This window comes from Drosophila suzukii (assembly GCF_043229965.1).
Source record: "Drosophila suzukii chromosome 2 unlocalized genomic scaffold, CBGP_Dsuzu_IsoJpt1.0 scf_2c, whole genome shotgun sequence".
Lineage (NCBI taxonomy): Eukaryota > Metazoa > Arthropoda > Insecta > Diptera > Drosophilidae > Drosophila > Drosophila suzukii.
In genome coordinates this window covers 19,897,824-19,922,585 of record NW_027255896.1, presented here as the reverse complement: position 1 = coordinate 19,922,585, position 24,762 = coordinate 19,897,824, and the positions used below count along the sequence as shown (strand labels likewise).

General features: G+C 49.0%; 1 protein-coding gene and 1 long non-coding RNA gene across 5 annotated transcripts; both read right to left on the bottom strand.

Annotated features, from left to right (window-relative positions):
• Window positions 1–527: 527 nt before the first annotated feature.
• On the bottom strand, window positions 528–5,797 carry LOC139354248 (uncharacterized). Of its 2 annotated transcripts, XM_070998479.1 has the most exons (8): window positions 4,900–5,797; window positions 4,753–4,848; window positions 4,345–4,699; window positions 3,962–4,237; window positions 1,330–3,864; window positions 1,183–1,278; window positions 775–1,129; window positions 528–667 (listed from the first exon to the last, which is right to left on the bottom strand). In XM_070998479.1, exons 1-3 carry the CDS (start codon window positions 5,180–5,182, stop codon window positions 4,506–4,508), a joined length of 573 nt encoding a protein of 190 aa, XP_070854580.1. In that variant the 5' UTR covers window positions 5,183–5,797; the 3' UTR covers window positions 528–667; window positions 775–1,129; window positions 1,183–1,278; window positions 1,330–3,864; window positions 3,962–4,237; window positions 4,345–4,505. The 2 variants fall into 2 exon arrangements, with proteins under 2 accessions (XP_070854580.1, XP_070854581.1); XM_070998480.1 differs by having other exon boundaries at window positions 4,753–5,797.
• A 1,211-nt stretch (window positions 5,798–7,008) lies between these two features.
• LOC139354495 (uncharacterized) lies at window positions 7,009–10,503 on the bottom strand. Of its 3 annotated transcripts, XR_011605457.1 has the most exons (6): window positions 9,752–10,503; window positions 9,631–9,701; window positions 8,958–9,528; window positions 8,657–8,904; window positions 8,274–8,549; window positions 7,009–8,176 (listed from the first exon to the last, which is right to left on the bottom strand). It is a non-coding gene; the product is annotated as an uncharacterized lncRNA (long non-coding RNA). The 3 variants fall into 3 exon arrangements; XR_011605456.1 differs by having other exon boundaries at window positions 8,958–9,701; XR_011605455.1 differs by having other exon boundaries at window positions 7,012–8,176; window positions 8,958–10,503.
• Window positions 10,504–24,762: the final 14,259 nt, after the last annotated feature.

The following is a 24,762-nucleotide window of genomic DNA, read 5'->3' as shown; positions in this document are numbered from 1 at the left end:
CAACATCCCAGTGGACCGCTGGAACCTCTCCTTCGGCGGCGAGGACAATGGCCATTCCGTAGACGACTTAGTCTACCGTCTAGAGTTCCTGCAACGGCAGCATCAGTGTCCGTGGAATGAAGATTTGCGGAACTTCCACGTCCTCCTATCGAGCAGAGCAAAGGAGTGGTATTGGGTACACGTACTCCAATCCAGAGTGAACACTTGGGTCCAACTGCGCGGGGCTCTGATGGATCGGTTCCGTGGTCATCAGACGGAACACGAAAGGATGCATGAGCAGCTACAGCGTGAGCAACAGCCGGGAGAGAGCGCGGATGACTACATCCATTCCATGCAGCAACTCGCCTCACGCCTAAAAAACCAATGTCAGAGCGGCAGTTGGTGAAGGTGGTTAAAAAGGGCTTCCGGAACAGTGCGTCCAAGTAGAGAGGGATTTCGGTCGTCGAGGGCGCGCTGCTTACTTGCAGCAGAGAAAGTTACGGGTCAGCGAGGCGCACATACCGGACGAAGTCGACGAGCAGCGAAACCTCTAAGTGGACGAGCTCCGTGAGCGTATCCGAAACCCATTTGGGCCAGGTTGCTGGAATTGCGGGGCTGCGCAGCACGGATTCTAGGGTTGCGAGGCTACGGAGTGGAGGAATGTCCTGATTGCTCGAAAAACGGTCGGCTGGGCAATCCGAAAGCGGTCCCACGAAGTAGTTCCGAAGGATGAAGATGAAGACAAGAACGTAAATTGCCAATATAGTAGATATAAGTATTCGTTAAGATATTAACCGGAGGATGAAAGGCTTCGCACGGAACCGGATCATTGCGGAACATCAGCTGCATGCGTATAGTCTCACAGAGAGTCCAAAAAGCAAGGGAGTGCTTCAGGATAAGGAGATCCAGACGACTAAAGGTGGTAGCGGCCATGAAACGCATAGATTCCGCCGATCCTAGACCCTTCGCCGATGTAGAGACCTTGGGCAAGTCACTAACCGGCTTGTTGGACACGGGGTCCAGTGTATGTGTGCTGGGCAAAGGCTGTTAAGAGCTCGTGGAAACGCTTGGAGTTCCCATTCAACCGTATTTTTCGTAGTCCGGGCGGCTTCTGGCGAGGATCGATCCATTATCCGACGCTTGGAGCTGCCTGTGAAGTACAAAGGCGTAAGTAAGCCGGTCACGCTCTACCTTTGGCCATACCTGGAACAAACTGCGTACTTCGGAGTCGACTTCTGGCGGGCGTTCGGACTAGCTCCAACTGTCGTAGAGACGCCGGTGGCGAGAGAGGCGTCAAAGCTGCTGAAGAAATCCATGCCGATCATTAGACAAGGTCAAGGAGTTCCTTACCTTTGAAAGGAATGGCCTCGGAGTCACCAGCATGGAGAGTCATTCCATTGAGCTGATGTCTCCGGCGAAGCAAAAGGTGGTCGAAGGAGAAATCGATTAGACGCTGGACCTGGGTGTCATCGAGGAGAGCAAAAGCCCGTGGAGCAATCGCACAACAGTAGTGTCGAAGCCAGGGAAAGACAGGTTCTGTCTGGATGCCCGGAAGTTGAACGCATTGACCATTGAGGATGCATACCCTCTGCCCAGTATTGAAGGAATCCTCTCCAGGATAGATCAGACGCATTACATCTCCAGCGTAGACCTTAAGTTTGCGTTTTAGCAGATTGAACTGGATGGCAGAAGCAAGGAGGACACTGCCTTCACAAACACCAGGTGAATTACTCGGTCACGGAAAAGGAGTGTCTGGCGGCCATCCTAGCCATTCGGAAGTTCAGACCGTATGTGGAAGGGATGCCGTTCACATGTATTACTGATCACGCCAGCCTAAAGTGGTTGGACTGCCCTTACGCAACTCACAGTAGTGTGCCAGATTTCCTTCTTGGAGACCCGTATTGCCGCTGGCCTCCGGCGAGAAGTCCTCAGTCCGGTCTATAATCGCCCTCCAGGCCCGGCCCAATAGTGGTTGAAATTTAGGACAATTGAATACATGTGAACCTGAACTACTATATTTACTTACCTGTTTAATTGTGAATTTATCCGGGTTTAGAGAGCCTTATTTCTAATCGTCGTTTGCGTACCATTTTGTCTGTCCCTTCTTTTCCCCAGGAGCTCCTCAGGACTAGGTGACCCGACACGCGCGCATCGCGTGTGTTCCTTTTGAGGGCCGTGTTTCCATGCGAGCTCTACCAATACGTGACCGGTAGAGCAGAACTTTTCGCGGCACCTGTAGCTTTTTCCCAGCAACAAAATCCTCTGCTCTGACCGCGTAAATAATGAAGAGGGCGGCCAAGTTTTTGGTCTTAAAGGCTGAAGAAGGATAAATGATTGTACTTACCATATTCATTAAATATTTGTAAAACCCACAATGTGTGAGTAAGTTGTCCTAGTGGGGGAGATGGAACCGTTGTAGTCGCGAGGAAGGGGCTCCGACCGACCGAGAATGAGTGGTGCCCCGCAGTGTCTTACGGGCATCCTTGGTTGGGTGGGAGCAATGTGACGTGAGACAGCTGTGTTTTCGATATTTTATGTTTCGAACTGTGGCATTAGGGGTACCCTGTCCGGGGTAAGACTGAGCTAGCGGTACTGCCACCGAAAAATATGCAGTTCGTAACATAGTGGCGCCCAATATAAACTAAATAAATTGTCGAGGCAACGACGTCTCGCCCATTTATGACCCTGATGCCCCCATGTCATCCCGAACTGTGGCTTGCAACATAGAAGTGGTGACAGGGAAGTCAGCTGCGTAGGGAAATTGGAAATAGAGCGGGAAGCTGGTCGGCGAACATTGCCGACGAATCGCTCCTGGTCACAGGTTTAAAACTGAACCGGTGATGGCACCCTGGCGGAAACCAAGACTTGCATCACGGGAGACACTAAAAAAATATGTGACAATTTCTATCTGTGACGATATCTGGTCCACTGACGTAGAGGGTGCTGCTGAGTTGCCGCGGATATTGCTGGCTGTGGGTTTAGCCAGAACGCCGGTAGGCGGTAGTGCGGTGGATCGAATTAGGGATCAACCGGCGGATCTGGTACACCATCGGTCGCCCACGGTCCATGATTTCAAGGCGATCATTGAGGCGCAGGATCAACTTCTGGTTCCGGAGCAGAAGAGTCCTCAAAAGCTGAACCTGGAACGGGATACAGCGGCGGAGTCGGCAATAAACGCAGCTTTGGCACTAGCGGCCCAAACCTATCGCGCATTTCAGGAGTTGGGAGTTGAGGGAGGAGATCAAGAACGGCTTCATGGACATGATGTAGTTGCTGAAAGCCGTCCTTAGGCCAGCCGAGAGCATACATCAGGCGCTCCAGGACGGATAAATGCTACCGAAGGCCGCCGGAATTGCCGTCCAGGCAGCGAGCTCGACCGCCGGTGACTGACTCTCTGAGGATCGACAGCAGCCTGAGCCAGGAAGCGGAGTATCATCCGGCATCCGGTAGTGGCGCATCGAGGACCGATGGACGGCGGATTTCCGGGACGAGCCGCGGTTGTACGCAAACGCGGGAGCCGGCAACGGGAACCGCACCATCCCAGTGGACCGCTGGAACCTCTCCTTCGACGTCGAGGACAATGGCCATTCCGTAGACGACTTCGTGTACCGCCAAGAGTTCCCGCAACGACAGCATCAGTGTCCGTGGAATGAAGATTTGCGAAACTTCCACGTCCTCCTATCGGGCAGAGCAAAGGAGTGGTATTGGGTACACGTACTCCAATCCAGAGTGGACACTTGGGCCCAACTGCGCAGGGCTCTGATGGATCGGTTCCGTGGTCATCAGACGGAACACGAAAGGATGCATGAGCAGCTACAGCGTGAGCAACAGCCGGGAGAGAGCGCGGATGACTACATCCATTCCATGCAGCAACTCGCCTCACGCCTAAAAAACCAATGTCAGAGCGGCAGTTGGTGAAGGTGGTTAAAAAGGGCTTAAGGGACGGCATCGCTAGGTACGTTTACGCAATGGATGTACTCACGGTGGACGACCTTCCGGAACAGTGCGTCCAAGTAGAGAGGGATTTCGGTCTTCGAGGGCGCGCTGCTTACTTGCAGCAGAGAAAGTTACGGGTCAGCGAGGCGCACATACCGGACGAAATCGACGAGCAGCGAAACCTCTAAGTGGACGAGCTCCGTGGGCGTATCCGAAACCCATTTGGGCCAGGTTGCTGGAATTGCAGGGCTGCGCAGCACGGATTCTAGGGTTGCGAGGCTACGGAGTGGAGGAATGTCCCGATTGCTCGAAAAACGGTTGGCTGGGCAATCCGAAAGCGGTCCCACGAAGTAGTTCCGAAGGAAGAAGATGAAAACAAGAACGTAAATTGCCAATATAGTAGATATAAGTATTCGTTAATATATCAACCGGAGGATGAAAGGCTTCGCACGGAACCGGATCTTTGCGGAACATCAGCTGCATGCGTATAGTCTCACGGAGAGTCCAAAAAGCAAGGGAGTGCTTCAGGATAAGGAGATCCAGACGACTAAAGGTGGTAGCGGCCGTGAAACGCATAGATTCCGCCGATCCTAGACCCTTCGCCGATGTGGAGACCTTGGGCAAGTCACTAACCGGCTTGTTGGACACGGGGTCCAGTGTATGTGTGCTGGGCAAAGGCTGTTGAGGGCTCGTGGAAACGCTTGGAGTTCCCATTGAACCGTATTTTTCGTAGTCCGGGCGGCTTCTGGCGAGGATCGATCCATTATCCGACGCTTGGAGCTGCCTGCGAAGTACAAAGGCGTAAGTAAGCCGGTCACGTTCTACCTTTGGCCATACCTGGAACAAACTGCGTACTTCGGAGTCGACTTCTGGCGGGCGTTCGGACTAGCTCCAACTGTCGTAGAGACGCCGGTGGCGAGAGAGGCGTCAAAGCTGCTGAAGAAATCCATGCCGATCATTAGACAAGGTCAAGGAGTTCCTTACCTTTGAAAGGAATGGCCTCGGAGTCACCAGCATGGAGAGTCATTCCATTGAGCTGATGTTTCCGGCGAAGCAAAACGTGGTCGAAGAAGAAATCGATTAGACGCTGGACCTGGGTGTCATCGAGGAGAGCAAAAGCCCGTGGAGCAATCGCACAACAGTAGTGTCGAAGCCAGGGAAAGACAGGTTCTGTCTGGATGCCCGGAAGTTGAACGCATTGACCATTGAGGATGCATACCGCCTTTCCAGTATTGAAGGAATCCTCTCCAGGATAGATCAGACACATTACATCTCCAGCGTAGACCTTAGTTTGCGTTTTAGCAGATTGAACTGGATGGCAGAAGCAAGGAGTACACTGCCTTCACAAACACCAGGTGAATTACTCGGTCACGGAAAAGGAGTGTCTGGCGGCCATCCTAGCCATTCGGAAGTTCAGACCGTATGTGGAAGGGAAGCCGTTCACATGTATTACTGATCACGCCAGCCTAAAGTGGTTGGACTGCCCTTACGCAACTCACAGTAGTGTGCCAGATTTCCTTCTTGGAGACCCGTATTGTCGCTGGCCTCCGGCGAGAAGTCCTCAGTCCGGTCTATAATCGCCCTCCAGGCCCGGCCCAATAGTGGCTGAAATTTAGGACAATTGAATACATGTGAACCTGAACTACTATATTTACTTTCCTGTTTAATTGTGAATTTATCCGGGTTTAGAGAGCCTTATTTGTAATCGTCGTTTGCGTACCATTTTGCGTGTCCCTTCTTTTCCCCAGGAGCTCCTCAGGACTAGGTGACCCGACACGCGCGCATCGCGTGTGTTCCTTTTGAGGGCCGTGTTTCCATGCGAGCTCTACCAATACGTGACCGGTAGAGCAACAAAATCCTCTGCTTTGATCGCGTAAATAATGAAGACTGCGGCCAAGTTTTTAATCTTAAAGGCTGAGGAAGGATAAATGATTGTACTTACCATATTCATTAAATATTTGTAAAACCCACAATGTGTGAGTAAGTTGTCCCAATGGGGGAGATGGAACCGTTGTAGTCGCGAGGAAGCGGCTCCGACCGACCGAGAATGAGTGGTGCCCCGCAGTGTCTTACGGGCATCCTTGGTTGGGTGGGAGCGATGGCTAAGTCATCAATAGTCACCAAATTTAACCCATTTTCCTGTAAACATTTGTAGGTGTTTACCTTTGTTTACGTTTTTCTTCTAAGTGATGACTGATAGTTTAGTGACGTGAGACAGCTGTGTTTTCGATATTTTATGTTTCGAACTGTGGCATTAGGGGTACCCTGTCCGGGATAAGACTGAGCTAGCGGTACTGCCACCGAAAAATATGCAGGTCGTAACATAGTGGCGCCCAATATAAACTAAATAAATTGTCGAGGCAACAACGTCTAGCCCATTTATGCAACATAGATTGCAATTGCAAGGAAGTGGTGACAGGGAAGTCAGCTGCGTAGGGAAATTGGAAATAGAGCGGGAAGCTGGTCGGCGAACATTGCCGAAGAATCGCTCCTGGTCACAGGTTTACCACTGAACCGGTGATGGCACCCTGGCTGAAACCAAGACTTGCATCACGGGAGACACTGAAGAAAATTTCTGTGATAAAGTAGTTATTAAACTTGTATTTTGGTGTTTTTTTATTTAAAATGTTTTTTTTTGTTAGGATGTTGGGTTCCTGGGCTTTTCTCCCCGTCCTGGTTTTCTAATTTTATGTCGGTTATTTACTTAATTGCGTAATCGTGACCCGTGGTAACCCCACGCGCTGCACCATTACCTCAACTTAAAATAGAAAATGAGGACGGGAAGGAAAAGGCAACAGGAGTCAAACCAGTCGATGTCCTTAACTGGCGGCTATCACCACGTGTGATAGCTAGTTCTGTTGACGAACGGCTAGGCGGTGAAGGGAGAAGAGGGGTTTTGGAGAAAGCGCAAGACGAGTTAGGCCGGAAGCCCACCGGCGAGGGTCAGTTCCATCTCCCCAGGTCCAGAGCTTTTAGGAGAAGAAGAAAATTGGAGAATTTGAATATGTATTCGTGAAAAAAGGTGTTTTTAAGTGAGGAAGATTTGTTTTATTGTTATTTATTTTTGCTATTAATTATTATCGTAACTATTTATTTATTTTGCTATTTATCATATTATTTATTATCGTATATATTTGTTGTCCTATTTATTTCTTTAGTTATCGTTGTATTTATATAATTTGTTAGTGACGGTTTAGTTAAGTATTTACTTAAAAATTTTTGGAAATCATGTCCGAGGGTAAGGACTTTAGAGATAGGCACGGCCACCAGCTAAGGTCGATGGGTCCTCCTGGCGACGAGATGGACGATATCTGGTCCACTGACGTAGAGGGTGCTGCTGAGTTGCCGCGGATATTGCTGGCTGTGGGTTTAGCCAGAACGCCGGTAGGCGGTAGTGCGGTGGATCGAATTAGGGATCAACCGGCGGATCTGGTACACCATCGGTCGCCCACGGTCCATGATTTCAAGGCGATCATTGAGGCGCAGGATCAACTTCTGGTTCCGGAGCAGAAGAGTCCTCAAAAGCTGAACCTGGAACGGTCGGCAATGAACGCAGCTTTGGCACCAGCGGCCCAAACCTATCGCGCATTTCAGGAGTTGGGAGTTGAGGGAGGAGATCAAGAACGGCTTCATGGACATGATGAAGTTGCTGAACGCCGTCCTTAGGCCAGCCGAGAGCATACATCAGGCGCTCCAGGACGGATAAATGCTACCGAAGGCCGCCGGAATTGCCGTCCAGGCACCGAGCTCGAACGCCGGTGAATGACTCTCTGAGGATCGACAGCAGCCTGAGCCAGGAAGCGGAGTATCATCCGGCATCCGGTAGTGGCGCTTCGAGGACCGATGGACGGCGGATTTCCGGGACGAGCCGCGGTTGTACGCAAACGCGGGAGCCGGCAACGGGAACCGCACCATCCCAGTGGACCGCTGGAACCTCTCCTTCGGCGTCGAGGACAATGGCCATTCCGTAGACGACTTCGTGTACCGTCAAGAGTTCCTGCAACGACAGCATCAGTGTTCGTGGAATGAAGATTTGCGGAACTTCCACGTCCTCCTATCGGGCAGAGCAAAGGAGTGGTATTGGGTACACGTACTCCAATCCAGAGTGGACACTTGGGCCCAACTGCGCAGGGCTCTGATGGATCGGTTCCGTGGTCATCAGACGGAACACGAAAGGATGCATGAGCAGCTACAGCGTGAGCAACAGCCGGGAGAGAGCGCGGATGACTACATCCATTCCATGCAGCAACTCGCCTCACGCCTAAAAAACCAATGTCAGAGCGGCAGTTGGTGAAGGTGGTTAAAAAGGCCTTAAGGGACGGCATCGCTAGGTACGTTTACACAATGGATGTACTCACGATGGACGACCTTGCGGAACAGTGCGTCCAAGTAGAGAGGGATTTCGGTCGTCGAGGGCGCGCTGCTTTCTTGCAGCAGAGAAAGTTACGGGTCAGCGAGGCGCACATACCGGACGAAGTCGACGAGCAGCGAAACCTCTAAGTGGACGAGCTCCGTGGGCGTATCCGAAATCCATTTAGGCCAGGTTGCTGGAATTGCAGGGCTGCGCAGCACGGATTCTAGGGTTGCGAGGCTACGGAGTGGAGGAATGTCCCGATTGCTCGAAAAACGGTTGGCTGGGCAATCCGAAAGCGGTCCCACGAAGTAGTTCCGAAGGAAGAAGATGAAAGCAAGAACGTAAATTGCCAATATAGTAGATATAAGTATTCGTTAATATATTAACCGGAGGATGAAAGGCTTCGCACGGAACCGGATCTTTGCGGAACATCAGCTGCATGCGTATAGTCTCACGGAGAGTCCAAAAAGCAAGGAAGTGCTTTAGGATTGTTGGACACGGGGTCCAGTGTATGTGTGCTGGGCAAAGGCTGTTGAGAGCTCGTGGAAACGCTGGGAGTTCCCATTCAACCGTATTTTTCGTAGTCCGGGCGGCTTCTGGCGAGGATCGATCCATTATCCGACGCTTGGAGCTGCCTGTGAAGTACAAAGGCTTAAGTAAGCCGGTCACGTTCTACCTTTGGCCATACCTGGAACAAACTGCGTACTTCGGAGTCGACTTCTGGCGGGCGTTCGGACTAGCTCCAACTGTCGTAGAGACGCCGGTGGCGAGAGAGGCGTCAAAGCTGCTGAAGAAATCCATGCCAGCCAGATGGAGCACTATGCCGATCTTTAGACAAGGTCATCCTTTGAAAGGGATGGCCTCGGAGTCACCAGCATGGAGAGTCATTCCATTGAGCTGATGTCTCCGGCGAAGCAAAAGGTGGTCGAAGAAGAAGTCGATTAGACGCTGGACCTGGGTGTCATCGAGGAGAGCAAAAGCCCGTGGAGCAATCGCACAACAGTAGTGTCGAAGCCAGGGAAAGACAGGTTCTGTCTGGATGCCCGGAAGTTGAACGCATTGACCATTGAGGATGCATACCCCCTGTCCAGTATTGAAGGAATCCTCTCCAGGATGGATCAGACGCATTACATCTCCAGCGTTGACCTTAAGTTTGCGTTTTAGCATATTGAACTGGATGGCAGAAGCAAGGAGTACACTGCCTTCACAAACACCAGGTGAATTACTCGGTCACGGAAAAGGAGTGTCTGGCGGCCATCCTAGCCATTCGGAAGTTCAGACCGTATGTGGAAGGGATGCCGTTCACATGTATTACTGATCACGCCAGCCTAAAGTGGTTGGACTGCCCTTACGCAACTCACAGTAGTGTGCCAGATTTCCTTCCTTCCTCAGTCCGGTCTATAATCGCCCTCCAGGCCCGGCCCAATAGTGGCTGAAATTTAGGACAATTGAATACATGTGAACCTGAACTACTATATTTACTTTCCTGTTTAATTGTGAATTTATCCGGTTTAGAGAGCCTTATTTGTAATCGTCGTTTGCGTACCATTTTGCCTGCCCCTTCTTTTCCCCAGGAGCTCCTCAGGACTAGGTGACCCGACACGCGCGCATCGCGTGTGTTCCTTTTAAGGGCCGTGCTTCCATGCGAGCTCTACCAATACGTGACCAGTAGAGCAGAACTTTTCGCGGCTCCTGTAGGTTTTTCCCAGCAACAAAATTTAACCCATTTTCCTGTAAACATTTGTAGGTGTTTACCTTTGTTTACGTTTTTGTTCTAAGTGATGACCGATAGTTTAGTGACGTGAGACAGCTGTGTTTTCGATATTTTATTTTTCGAACTGTGGCATTATGGGTACCCTGTCCGGGATAAGACTGAGCTAGCGGTACTGCCACCGAAAAATATGCAGTTCGTAACATAGTGGCGCCCAATATAAACTAAATAAATTGTCGAGGCAACGACGTCTCGCCCATTTATGACCCTGATGCCCCCCATGTCATCCCGAACTGTGGCTTGCAACATAGAAGTGGTGACAGGGAAGTCAGCTGCGTAGGGAAATTGGAAATAGAGCGGGAAGCTGGTCGGCGAACATTGCCGACGAATCGCTCCTGGTCACAGGTTTACCACTGAACCGGTGATGGCACCCTGGCTGAAACCAAGACTTGCATCACGGGAGACACTAAAGAAAATCTGTGACAATTTCTGTGATAAAGTAGTTATAAAACTTGTATTTTGGTGTTTATTTACTTAAAATGTTTTTTTTGTTAGGATGTTGGGTTCCTGGGTTTTTCTCCCCGTCCTGGTTTTCTAATTTTATGTCGGTTATTTACTTAATTGCGTAATCGTGACCCGTAGTAACCCCACGCGCTGCACCATTACCTCAACTTAAAATAGAAAACTAGTCGATGTCCTTAACTGGCGGCTATCACCACGTGTGATAGCTAGTTCTGTTGACGAACGGCTAGGCGGTGAAGGGAGAAGAGGGGTTTTGGAGAAAGCGCAAGACGAGTTAGGCCGGAAGCCCACCGGCGAGGGTCAGTTCCACCTCCCCAGGTCCAGAGCTTTTAGGAGAAGAAGAAAATTGGAGAATTTGAATATGTATTCGTGAAAAAAGGTGTTTTTAAGTGAGGAAGATTTGTTTTATTGTTATTTATTTTTGCTATTAGTTATTATCGTAACTATTTATTTATTTTGCTATTTATCATATTATTTATTATCGTATATATTTGTTGTCCTATTTATTTCTTTAGTTATCGTTGTATTTATATAATTTGTTAGTGACGGTTTAGTTAAGTATTTACTTAAAAATTTTTGGAAATCATGTCCGAGGGTAAGGACTTTAGAGATAGGCACGGCCACCAGCTAAGTCGATGGGTCCTCCTGGCGACGAGATGGACGATATCTGGTCCACTGACGTAGAGGGTGCTGCTGAGTTGCCGCGGATATTGCTGGCTGTGGGTTTAGCCAGAACGCCGGTAGGCGGTAGTGCGGTGGATCGAATTAGGGATCAACCGGCGGATCTGGTACACCATCGGTCGCCCACGGTCCATGATTTCAAGGCGATCATTGAGGCGCAGGATCAACTTCTGGTTCCGGAGCAGAAGAGTCCTCAAAAGCTGAACCTGGAACGGGATACAGCGGCGAAGTCGGCAATGAACGCAGCTTTGGCACCAGCGGCCCAAACCTATCGCGCATTTCAGGAGTTGGGAGTTGAGGGAGGAGATCAAGAACGGCTTCATGGACATGATGAAGTTGCTGAACGCCGTCCTTAGGCCAGCCGAGAGCATACATCAGGCGCTCCAGGACGGATAAATGCTACCGAAGGCCGCCGAAATTGCCGTCCAGGCAGCGAGCTCGACCGCCGGTGACTGACTCTCTGAGGATCGACAGCAGCGTGAGCCAGGAAGCGGAGTATCATCCGGCAGGAGTGATCACCACGCACGGTAGTGGCGCATCGAGGAACGATGGACGGCGGATTTCCGGGACGAGCCGCGGTTGTACGCAAACGCGGGAGCCGGCAACGGGAACCGCACCATCCTAGTGGACCGCTGGAACCTCTCCTTCGGCGTCGAGGACAATGGCCATTCCGTAGACGATTTCGTGTACCGTCAAGAGTTCCTGCAACGACAGCATCAGTGTCCGTGGAATGAAGATTTGCGGAACTTCCACGTCCTCCTATCGGGCAGAGCAAAGGAGTGGTATTGGGTACACGTACTCCAATCCAGAGTGGGCACTTGGGCCCAACTGCGCAGGGCTCTGATGGATCGGTTCCGTGGTCATCAGACGGAACACGAAAGGATGCATGAGCAGCTACAGCGTGAGCAACAGCCGGGAGAGAGCGCGGATGACTACATCCATTCCATGCAGCAACTCGCCTCACGCCTAAAAAACCAATGTCAGAGCGGCAGTTGGTGAAGGTGGTTAAAAAGGGCTTCGACGAAGTCGACGAGCAGCGAAACCTCTAAGTGGACGAGCTCCGTGGGCGTATCCGAAACCCATTTGGGCCAGGTTGCTGGAATTGCGGGGCTGCGCAGCACGGATTATAGGGTTGCGAGGCTACGGAGTGGAGGAATGTCCCGATTGCTTGAAAAACGGTCGGCTGGGCAATCCGAAAGCGGTTCCACGAAGTAGTTCCGAAGGAAGAAGATGAAAAAAAAAATGTAAATTGCCAATATAGTAGATATAAGTATTCGTTAAGATATTTACCGGAGGATGAAAGGCTTCGCACGGAACCGGATCTTTGCGGAACATCAGCTGCATGCGTATAGTCTCACGGAGAGTCCAAAAAGCAAGGGAGTGCTCCAGGATAAGGAGATCCAGACGACTAAAGGTGGTAGCGGCCGTGAAACGCACAGATTCCGCCGATCCTAGACCCTTCGCCGATGTGGAGACCTTGGGCAAGTCACTCACCGGCTTTTTGGACACGGGGGCAAAGGCTGTTGAGAGCTCGTGGAAACGCTGGGAGTTCCCATTCAACCGTATTTTTCGTAGTCCGGGCGGCTTCTGGCGTGGATCGATCCATTATCCGACACTTGGAGCTGCCTGTGAAGTACAAAGGCGTAAGTAAGCCGGTCACGCTCTACCTTTGGCCATACCTAGAACAAACTGCGTACTTCGGAGTCGACTTCTGGCGGGCGTTCGGACTAGCTCCAACTGTCGTAGAGACGCCGGTGGCGAGAGAGGCGTCAAAGCTGCTGAAGAATTCCATGCCAGCCACATGGAGCACTATGCCGATCATTAGACAAGGTCATGGAGGAGTTCCTTACCTTTGAAAGGGATGGCCTCGGAGTCACCAGCATGGAAAGTCATTCCATTGAGCTGATGTCTCCGGCGAAGCAAAAGGTGGTCGAAGGAGAAATCGATTAGACGCTGGACCTGGGTGTCATCGAGGAGAGCAAAAGCCCGTGGAGCAATCGCACAACAGTAGTGTCGAAGCCAGGGAAAGACATCGAGGAGATCCTGATAGATCCGATAGAGTTAATGGGGTTCGAGACGACAGAATTTGCTGCGGAGGATTACGCGGAGATCGTGCAAGACGTGGACGGCGGACTAATCTTCAAGCCGCGGAGAGGGTAAACAGGATTGTCTTGGCCGCAACTCGTAGCTTCTTGGACGAAAATCACCGGGTATGAGATCCACATCTGCCGGAGCTTGAAGCGGCCATCCGAAACACTGTTCACTCAGCCACAAGAGAAGCGCCGTTCTTCACTTTTCTCTGCCATCACATGTTCCTCAACGGTTAAAGCTACAAGACGACACAGGTCCCTGGTCGACCATGAAATGACCGGAATGCTGACCATGGACAAGCTTCGGGTAATCCACGCCAAGGTGAAGAAGCAACTGGAGGGGGCCAACGAAGATTTCCGCTGCAACTTCGTGCTGACTGATTTCAGCAAATCCTTTAACGGCAAGCTTGCTCGGAAGTTCCTAAAAGCCAGGGTGGTCAAATCCGTCGGCAGCAATGCGTACTTGCTGATGACCTTCAAGGCCGCAGTCTGGCAGTTCATCACGCCAAGGACATACGGTTGTGATCTGAAAGAAGGAAAAACAAAGTATATGAGCATCGCGATCACGTGTGCTATACATCCCGTCATGCGTGGGCCCCGCGTTAGGCGCCGATCAAACTGAAGGACTCAGTGCCGCGTTGAGTCCCATCGTATCTCCAAAGCAACCAATTATTTATTTATTTATTCATTTCACCAACAGAACACCATTACTGCACTGGTAGAATAAACGCGTAGTGAAATCAAATATATTTTTATTTGAATTTTTTTACTCCCCTGCATATTCATACTAAATATAAAAACCTAGCATTGAAATAAAAAACATATTTAAGCCTTATGTCCAATATCAAACAAAAACACCTCTTAACGAGGTAAAAAGTAGTGGCGAACGCGCCTTTAACAAAAATGTCTGATATCAACAATTGTGTCGAAAAATGATATTACATTCGATAAAATAAATAAACTATATTAAATTTATGATTTCGGCCCGCAACAGTAAATATTTATTTACCTACACGTAGATTTTCCGTTGTAGCGTGCGGAATACATTAATTTAATATAGTTTATTTATTTTATCGAATGTAATATCATTTTTCAAAAAATGCGAGTTCGCGAGGAAGATTACCAAAAATACATGTAGAGACGGGACACAAATGAAAATAAAAGAAGCAACTAAGAATAAAGTAAATGAGTTAAAATATTAGTTTTTTATACCGAGATAGAAGTTAAAGAGCAAATTAAATGTGTAACGAACTGATTTTGTTGTCTGCTCTCTACGAGATTCGTGCGGTTAGCTCAGAAGATTGTGTGTTCGTCCCACCAAATTTATATGACGTGACTGCCCCGTAGATCAGTGAGAAAACAAAGGGTTCAAATGGTAACAGTGGGATTTATTCTCGTGGTATTAGTACAGCGGGTGTGTGGCTGGGCTGGCTTAGGTATCTCCTTGCTCTGGCTTCGCCGGCTGCTAGTGCTCCTCTTCCTGGCTTATCGACGTGTTGACTTCACGTCCGCTGGCTCCTGTGTCTCGGGACGCTCGTAGTGGCCGCCACTGCTCGCTTGCCGACGCACTGCCTCGGGGTCGCTTGTCGCGCCTTAGACTCGCTTAGGGAAGCGTCACCGTTTTCAGACTAGGGTGAACAAGCTTTGCTCACTAGGCCAACGCCTTTCGAGGCAATACCTGTCCCTTGCTCTGTCCCGAACGGTCCCGCTAGGTTCTTGCTCAGATCGCGCTGACAGGCTACCGCCAGGAAGCTGCCTAGCAGTTCACTTTGCTTTACGCCTAGCGCAGATGAACGTTCCACCCGGCTTCACCCTGATGCTTGACGTCCGCGACGCTCCTGCGCTCCCCAATAAGCTCCGCGCGGCGATGGTAACGTGGCTGCCAGAGACGTCTGCTGGCGTCGCTGCCGATGTCCTCTGCGCTGTCTTCTGACCAGTAGCTCGGTGTTCTGGCACTCGGGGAGTTGGGCGGTTGCTGTTCGGGAACTTCGCCGGTAATCGCAGGGCTCTCCAGGCGAACGCCTCTTGAAACCGCAACCTGTATGCTTCCCACGGCGCTGCTTCCGACGACTCGCTTGGTTGTGACTCCCTCGTAGATTACTTGCTTGACTGACTGTTCACTTGGTACTTTAACTTATCTTGAAGGTTTGACTCCTCGTGATCGACTGATCCAGCTGCCAGCGCTCTGCGGCCTTATATAGGGCCTCCGGGAACCGTTATTTCCCTTTTGCGCGCGGCCCGTTGGTACTCTCCACTCCGGGTCCAAAGTCCGTGACTCCTGGTTGACCCACTTGTCCTTCACGTACCGCTTCCAACCGACGCTCTGTGGGGAGTTATTCAACTCCTCACATTCCCCCCTTACTTCGGGAAACATTTAAAACTTGTTCCTACTCTCCGGCATTTCCTTGCATATTCTAGCCTTCGAGTCCTTGTAATGGTCCTTCCGATTCCCGCGGCGCTCCCTCGATGCTCCCTCGACGTTCTTAACTCTATTGAGTTTCTACAGCGCTGGTCATCCTCCTCGTAGCAACTTGAAATCTCCCACGCCAATTTTTCCCATGTTTCAACTTGGACATCGATACTCATGGGCTATCGATCCCCAGCTCGCTACTCATTGCTGCGTCCCACTCCTTTCCACGGTTCCTCCGCCTGGTTACAACATCCGTGCGTGATCGATGTTTCTGCGATTACCGATACCGACGGTGCGGCTTTGCCACCTGCTCGTTGCGATATTTCCACCTTTGCCGATATTTCCATTTTCGTGTGCCCATCGATCGCACTATCGTCCAGTGCCAATCGATCGCCTATCAAGGCGCCCCCTTCCCTGGCTCATGGGGTTTTTGCATATGCCCGCACAGCTTCTGGCTGATCTGTCTTTTATATTTCATTTTCTGAGCTCCTTCCAGCCTATGCCGTTCGTTATTCTTAACCCCAAGTACAATGGCCCCAGCGGCTTTGCATAGCGTTTGGCCATCGTTTGCAGCAGGGCTTTTCTGCCCGTAGTGAGTTGCATTTTTGTCGGATTTGTCTCACGATTATGATTAAGCATATGCCGTTTGAGGCTGGAATTACTACAAAATGTTTTAAGGCAGATATGGCGTGTTGGTTTCTTTGTCTGCTCATCGGTTACAATGAATGCGTCTCACGTGCCGTCGCAAGTAATTCGTGTCCAGAACATTTCATCGGATTCGTCTCACGATTATGGGTAAGCATATGCCGTTTGAGGCCCGAATTACTGCAAAATGTTTTAAGGCAGATATGGCGTGTTGGTTTCTTAGTCCGCCTCGGTTACCATGAATGCGCCCTTGTACCGTCGCAAGCATTTCATGTCTAGAACATTTAATTTTTTTTGATTTCAGATCTGTATTACTACTACTATTGCCATGAAACAAATTCCTTTTTTTCAGGCAACTGTTGGTGTGGTGCCTCTTTCTGTCCTATGTGACTGTTGTGACGATTCGCACCCGATCGTCAAAGTTGAGCAGAAGTCTACTCTGGGGGTCTTTCACACACTTTGTAATAAAAACTCAGAAATATCTTGAACTTCACCAGTTGTATTCATTTGTATACTTTCAATCTTTGACTTATTGCTAACTTTGATTTACAATTTAGGAAATATAAAAGCTCGGTTATAAACGCGACCAGCTTCTCCTTATGTCTTCTTCGTAGTGTCGTGCTGCTAACATTAGCAGCAGAAATCTAACATTCGCTGTTAAAACTGCTGTTGGCCACTGCTTCTCAGAGTCGCCAGAAAACAGCTGTCCAGCTTCTCCTAATCGACAGAAACACCCGTTCATGCCGCCCCCAATACTGGACCCAGTATTCAAAGCCTTAGACCATGCTTAACTCTGAAAAGGTTGAAGTGTGTTATGGAGTGAATGCGGGTATATTCAAAGGTGCATGGGCTATGTACTTGGGCTAGACTCTTCAGTAAATCTTGGCAAGGGCAAACGACAAATCTTTGACACAGACATCTTGTAAATACCCGTTGAGGTCTTAATTGTAGCTACTCGAACGAGCCCATCGGCCCCAGGATGTAAGTCGATGATTCGCCCTAATTTCCAGTCAGAAGGACCAGTTCGATCATCCTTGATGATGATCATGTCGTTACGCTGAAGATTGTCAGTTTCGTGGCGCCACTTGAGGCGCGCCTGCAGATGAGATAGCCAATCTGCACTCCATTTTCTCCAAAAGAGGCGAAACATCCTTTGACCATTCAGGAACTCTGTGTTTAATGAAGAATCCTTAAGGCTAGGCTCAGGGAGTGACATCATCGAATCACCGATTAAAAAATGTGCAGGGGTGAGAGCTTGCAAATCATCTAAATCAGACGTTAAGGGGCATAATGGCCGAGAGTTCAAGCACGCTTCTATCTGGACAAGAATGGTAGACAGCTGCTCGTATGTCATTCGAATACCATTAAACGATCGATAAAGATGGGTTTTAACAGCTTTTACGTTGGACTCCCAGAGTCCTCCAAAGTTTGGACTATGTGGAGGATTGAAATGCCACTGAATGTTTCGACGAGTAAGTTCAGGAACTACTGTCTCTTCAATTCCTTTATAGAATTCATTGGTCCACAACTTTAGAGATTTGTCGAATGAGATAAAGTTGGTCCCACAGTCGCTGTATAGATGTTGACAAAGACCTCTACGTCCGATAAAGCGCTGCAGCGCCCACAGAAAATGCTGTGCCGACATTCCCGTGACTGCTTCCAAATGAATCGCTTTGCTCGCTAAGGAAATGAAAACTGCAATGTATGCTTTATAGCAAGTGTGACCTCTGAATCTGGATGACTTTATCTCAATCGCACCAGTGTAATTAACTCCCGTTGCTTCGAACGCCCGTTTGGGCGCTGGTAAATCTCCCATCAGTTGGCTTGATGGTGACGGGCGGTGTTTGAAACAGGTTACGCACTGTCGCAGAATCCTTTTTACTGCCTGTTTACCGTTGACGATCCAGAAAACTTGATGAATTGTAGATAAAGTTAGTTGCACACCGCCATGTAAGGTGTTGTGATGAGCGTTCCTTATAACCAAAATCGTCAGGTGGTGGGCCTTTGGAAGGATTATTGGTGTGCGTTGAGACATGGAGAGCTGCAAAGCATTCTTAAGTCTGCCTTTAACTCTCATTAGCCCCTGATCGTCGAGAAACGGTGTTAGCTGGCTGAGTTTGTTGTGTTTGGATAGAAATTTGTTGGATCGTAGTCTTGATAATTCTTCCGAATAGACTTCTTGTTGAACCATCCGCACCAGTGCGAACAAAGCCTGTTGGAATTCAGATACCTGAATAGGGCCGGTGAGTCTATCCGCTTTTTTGTGACGAGTATTATAAATGATTCGTTTGACGTAGGCTGTAACGAATAAGAGTTTATTATAGGAGGAATATGATTCGATAAATGGTTGCACTTCTGTACAAATGTGGGCTCCGATGTGCTTTAAGGATTGCTCTCCTGAAATAAGTTCTGATTTTGGGGACTGATTTGCATTGACTGGCCAATGCTCCTCTGAAAGATGCAGCCAATGTGGTCCGTTCCACCAAAGCGTGTGATGTTTCAGCTGGGAAGTGGTGAGTCCGCGTGTAGCACAATCTGCTGGGTTTTCTTGCGTAAGAACATGTCTCCACTGCGATGGCGAGCTTGCCTCCACGATTGCTCCAATTCTATTCGACACAAATGTCTTCCAGCGCCTAGGGTCTCCGCTGATCCAATACAGCACTATCATTGCATCCGACCAGTAGTGTACGGATATGGAGTGATGTGATGCTTGAAGTTGATTGACAATCCAATCGGCTAATTGTGTACACAGCAGGGCTCCGGATAACTCAACTCTCGGAATTGTTAGCGGGCTTAACAGGTGTGACTCGACTGCGGGCGGCTTATAAGTTAACCTGCACGGAACCATCCGTACAACTAGCTCGAAGATAAGCACATGCTGCATACGCCACGGATGATCCGTCACAAAACATGTGTAGTTGCAACGTCGAGACATGCCTTAAATCGAAGCCTAACCAACGAGGGATGTGTATCTCTTCAACGTCGGGGAGCTCTTGAATGAGCTGACGCCACCGCTCGGCGAGTTGATCTGGCAATGGGTCGTCCCAATCTAATGATGCTGGGGGCTCATCTTTGCGCTCGTTACGAAAACTCCAAACTTCCTTCAACAGGATTTTCGCAGCGATGATCACTGGTGCCAGGTATCCCAACGGATCGAATAAGCGTGCTACTGTGGATAGTATAGAACGTTTGGTGAATGTAGGATTGAGAGAAAACTTAAGACTAAAACCAAAACCATCTTTGTTTGGATGCCAATACAACCCTAAAGTTTTAATGGAGTCCTTATTGTCCATCTCAAAATGCTACTGTTAGAGAGATTTGTAGTTGGGATGCTTTCTAAAATATCTGGATGGTTGGATGCCCACTTCTTGAGCTCCATGCCTGCTGATTGCAGAGCTGCGATGACATCATTGCGAATTTTTAGAGCTCCGTCGATGGTCTCGTGTCCTGTTTGAACATCGTCCACATAGATTTCTTTTTTAAGGACATGCTCGGCCAGAGGTTAGCGTTCGCGCTCGTCGGAAGCAATCTGATGTATGACTCGAATCGCCGGGAATGGTGCCGAGGCAGTGCCAAACGTTACTGTAGTCAAAAAATATTCCTTGATGAGTCCCTTTTCATCGCGCCAGAAAATTCGCTGATACTGGGCATCTTCTTCATGCATATCTATGCAGCGATACATTTTCGTTATATCGGCCACGAAGACATACCGATGGAGACGCCAGTTGAGTATAACTCCTTCAAGATCGTTTTGTAGGGCGGGACCCGTGCATAAAATATCATTCAAAGACCTACCGTCGTATACGACGTCGTATACGACGCGCATCTTTGTAGTTAAACTGTCGTCTTTGATCACAGCATGATGTGGAACGGTGCACGCAGAGATTGAGAGTTGCCTTTGAGCGTTGATCCTAGTGTGTTCTTCCTCACTACCTTTTACCTCTTTTATCTGCTTTAGATCAAAGTACTCTTGAATAGTGCTGGCATACTGTTGACTGAAATCTGGCCGATGATTAAGTTTCCTTTCCAGGGCGTGGAAACGGTTTAATGCGATTTGCCTTGACCGGCCGATCACCTGTGTGGGGTCAAACAACGTTTTTAAAGGCAAACGAACTAGATATTTCCCATTCGGCTGACGGATATGAGTTTGTTGAAAATGGTCTTCACACCATTTTTCCTCTGCGTTGAGTTGTCTTGAATTGTCTTGTTGTGGAGACCTGATCCAATTCGAAAAACCTCTGTACCATGATGTTTAGGTTTGCCAAATTACAACGAATGGAGATTGAAGTCGTCTGGGCTGCTTCAGCTGGTCCAAAAACTATCCAGCCCAGCTGTGTGTTTTGTGCAATTGGTTCTGCAACCGTCCCTTTGCGTATGTCCGGAAGCATTAATTGCGGGATAATGTCGACACCGATAAGTAGGTCAATGCGACCCGACTTGATGAAATTAGGATCTGCAAAGGATAACCCTTGGAGATGTTTACAGGACTTAATGTTTACATTTTGTTTTGGTAAATGACCTGTTAGTGACCGAAGGATGAAGGCTGAGGATACGTAGGCATTAAAATCTGATCCTGAACATGAGATTATGGTGAAGTCGGTGCTGTGCCTGCAATGATTATGCGACGTATTACCAATTCCCGTGATCTCAGCTCGAACAGGATGCCGTTTGAGTCTAAGGGCTTGAACGATGTTTTCCGTGATGAGGGTGCCTTCCGAGCCATGGTCGATGAGAGCTCGAACTAAAGCTGACTGCCCAGTGGAGTTATTTACGATCCGAACCAGTGCAGTAGCAAGAAGGGTCGTTGAGTTCAGATGGGAGGCAACTGCGCTGAAGAGTTGCGTTGATGGTGCAATTTGTACAGCGTCTGCGCTTCGACCAGAGTCTGAAGCATGCTGCCGGGATACTTCAGAAATCAATGAAGGACTTTGTTGAGCATTCGGGAAGTGTAACAAAGTGTGGTGCCGTTGACCACACTGCGAGCAGTTTCGGTTGCTGTTGCATTGACTGAGAGAATGGGAAGCACTAAGGCAATTGATGCATGCCTTCGAGCGGTCGACTATAACCTTTCGCGCGAAACAATCCTTGGCAAGGAAGTCCGGGCACCGTCTTAGAACGTGATTCTGTTGGCAGAGCGAGCACCTGATGGATCCAGACTCAAGAGTACTGTGGAAGCTGTGTCCCCTAACAGTGGAGTTTCCCGATGGTCTGGTTGTCTGACGATGGTTGGTCGATTGTATAGATGATCTAACTGGAACGGCTGGTTTCCTACTCTCAATTAGGTCAATGCTGACCAATCGATTGTGAAGAAACACCTCCAGCTTTGTGAAGGTGGGGATTTCCACGTTGTTGCCCAGGGAATGTTCCCAGGCCTGTGTTGTGCTGATAGGCAGCTTTGTAAGTAAGTGATGTACCAACCAATGATCACAGGAATCAATGGCAATGTGTAGTCGTCGGAATTCACTAATACATACCTTTGCCAAGTTTAACAAATTCCTAAGGTCCACCGCGATCTCCTTGGACAGTGGCTCGATTCCGTACAGTGCATTCATATTGTACACAAGGTTCCATGCCATTGAATAGTTGGTTTCTGTTAATGCCATATGGTTTATATCCTGGTCTCGTCCGTGCGGTAGTGCTTGCTTCAAGAAATGAAATTTTTGAATGTTTGAAAGAGATTGATTTTCATTTATTAGCTGCGTAAAGCTGTCATAAAAAGATGGCCAGTCTGCAAAATTTCCTGAAAAGTGGGGTACGGGCAATTTGGGCAGCTGAATTGTGGAAACAGGAATGGGCACAAGGGTGTTGTTTATGGATTGATCACCTGATACCTGTATTGTGACTGGAAACTTGGTTTCGTATTCATCGGCGAAAGAACAATAAATGTGGCTATATGCTTGCTCAAAATTGTCTTCAACAGCATCCGCAAAATATGGATGCGATCGTGGACATTGCTGTAAAATGAGCGCTTGATGAGTTGTGTAAAATTGTTTTGAAAGCTCGTTGAGCTTGTTGAGGCGAAACTCATAGTAGGATTTAGTTTTCTTTATTTGACCGTCCTTTTTAGTATTTTTAATTAGTTGGGTCAACCTGGAAGATAAGTCCATCTGCATTGCGTACATGTCTGCAAAAGGCTCGACCACAGCCAATGGTGCTGAACTCTGTTGTGCCAAATCACTACCATTACATTCATTTTTACCCATTTTAATGTTTTCCTATTGAACTCTGCTTTGAAATACCACGCACAAATACTCTCACAAACACACTCACCAGTTTCAGTCGTTCCTCTCGTATTGCGATCAAACTTTGAAGGAAGGGGACGGCAAACTTCACGAGACTAGTGTGTCGCATGATATGGCAATAGGCATGGGTTGAATCCGCTATTCTCCTCGACTTCTTGATTCCTCCGTTATGCGAGGCTCCGTTATGGCGATGTACGTGGCAAAGGTTGCGTAACTTTGCTGGTTTAAGTAAGCAAAAAGATTGAAGAAAGTTTACAATATTGGAAGCTGATGAAGTTATGAGTGTATGTTCCCCTCATGGGCCACCAAAATGTTGTGACGATTCGCACCCGATCGTCAAAGTTGAGCAGAAGTCTACTCTGGGGGTCTTTCACACACTTTGTAATAAAAACTCAGAAATATCTTGAACTTCACCAGTTGTATTCATTTGTATACTATCAATCTTTGACTTATTGCTAATTTTGATTTACAAATTAGGAAATATAAAAGCTCGGTTATAAACGCGACCAGCTTCTCCTTATGTCTTCTTCGTAGTGTCGTGCTGCTAACATTAGCAGCAGAAATCTAACATTCGCTGTTAAAACTGCTGTTGTCCACTGCTTCTCAGAGTCGCCAGAAAACAGCTGTCCAGCTTCTCCTAATCGACAGAAACACCCGTTCAGTGACCATCCGGCTACGGTGTAGATCTGATTCTGCACCGTCCTCCCCCTTTCCTCCGTATAGAATCTTCGCATGCTACGGTGTACGTCTGGACTGCGCGACTTGTGTTGCTTGTATTTCGCCGTACGATCTCGATTACCTCCCTCAGTTCGTTTGCATTTTCCTCAGGGGTCTCCGTAGCTCGTCCCGTGCCTAGGGTTTCCTTATCATATAGGCTGCTGGGTAGACGTGGTTCCCTGCCCTGGGTAAGAAACGCCGGTGTATGGGCGGTGGATTCCGATGTGCTCGTGTTCACTGTTAGCATAATCTCCGGCCACTTCTCGTCCCAGTTTCTCTGGCCCTTCTCTGCGAATTGCGCAATCATGGTCTTGACTGTTCTGTTTGCTCGTTCGGTCGGATTGTCTTGTGGTGTGTATGGTGCGGTGAATTGTTGACTAATACCCATCTCAGCCAGGAAACCTTTAAAGATACGGCTTGCAAACTGTACTCCGTTGTCCGTTATGACCACTTTCGGGACCCCGTACCATGCGATTATGCGCTCCCTAAACGCCTTCTTGAGCGACTCTGCTGTCGCACTGCGCAGGGGCACCAGTTCCGTCCACTTTGAAAATCTGTCTATCATGACTAGCAGCATTTGGTTCCCGTGCTTAGATCTTGGTAGGGGTCCAACGAAGTCTGCGCATACCGTGGCCCATGCTTCCTCCGGCACTTGGGTCAACATCTTCCCGGCCGCTGCATCTTAAACCGCATGCAAGTCTTGCATTTTCTTACGTGTGCTCGGGCGTCTCTATGCCTGCCTGGCCAGTAGTATTGGGCTGCCAACCGTGCAACTGTCCTCCGGCTTCCTACGTGTCCCGCAGACGGTGCGTCGTGGTTTTCCCTCAACACTGTTTCCCGTAGCGACTTTGGGACGCACATCTTCCATGACGCGACGTCTTCACTGCCTGCTCGGTGTGGTATGTTTCTGTACAGTGTCTCACCATCCATAACATAGTCCGGGTACTTCTGCGGTTGGGTCCTTATCTTTTCGCCCATGTCCTTGATCCAGCTGCACCCTCCTGAAGCTATTGTTGCCGATGCCTCTTTTAATCCTCGTAGCGTCTCTGGTAGTGGTTGTCTTGATAATGCGTCGCTATCTCAATCTGCTACTGATAGCTTCTCCTCGAGCCACGCATTTTGTCGGTTCCTGGCTGGTATTATTATCTCGTGTCCAGCACACCTTATCTCGGTTCCGACTTGTTTCAGGAAGTTCGATCCCAACACTAATGGATTCACTACTCCGGGTAATATCAACAGGTTCATGGTCACTTGTTTGTTGCCGAATTTGACCTTCACCTCGAGCTGCGCGTTAATTCCTCAGCACCTTCCGTCTGCCAACCTAACTTGCCGTCTCGTCCTTGTAATCCTTCCTAGAGCAGTAATATTGTCCGCCATTTCTTCGCTAACAAAGCTTGCCGTTGCTCCGGTGTCGATTGTGGCTTTGTAGCTGTTCCCATCAATCATCACAGCTGCGGACATCTGCTGCTCCTCCT

Excerpts from the sequence above, each read along its gene's own strand:
- LOC139354248 (XM_070998479.1), bottom strand. The coding sequence starts at position 5,182 with ATGTGTCTGATCTATCCTGGAGAGGATTCCTTCAATACTGGAAAGGCG. Across the intron at positions 4,849-4,899 it reads CGAGGCCATTCCTTTCAAAG|CTTTGACGCCTCTCTCGCCA; the intron begins GTAAGGAACTCC and ends TTTCTTCAGCAG. Across the intron at positions 4,700-4,752 it reads AAGTACGCAGTTTGTTCCAG|GCAGCTCCAAGCGTCGGATA; the intron begins GTATGGCCAAAG and ends TGTACTTCGCAG.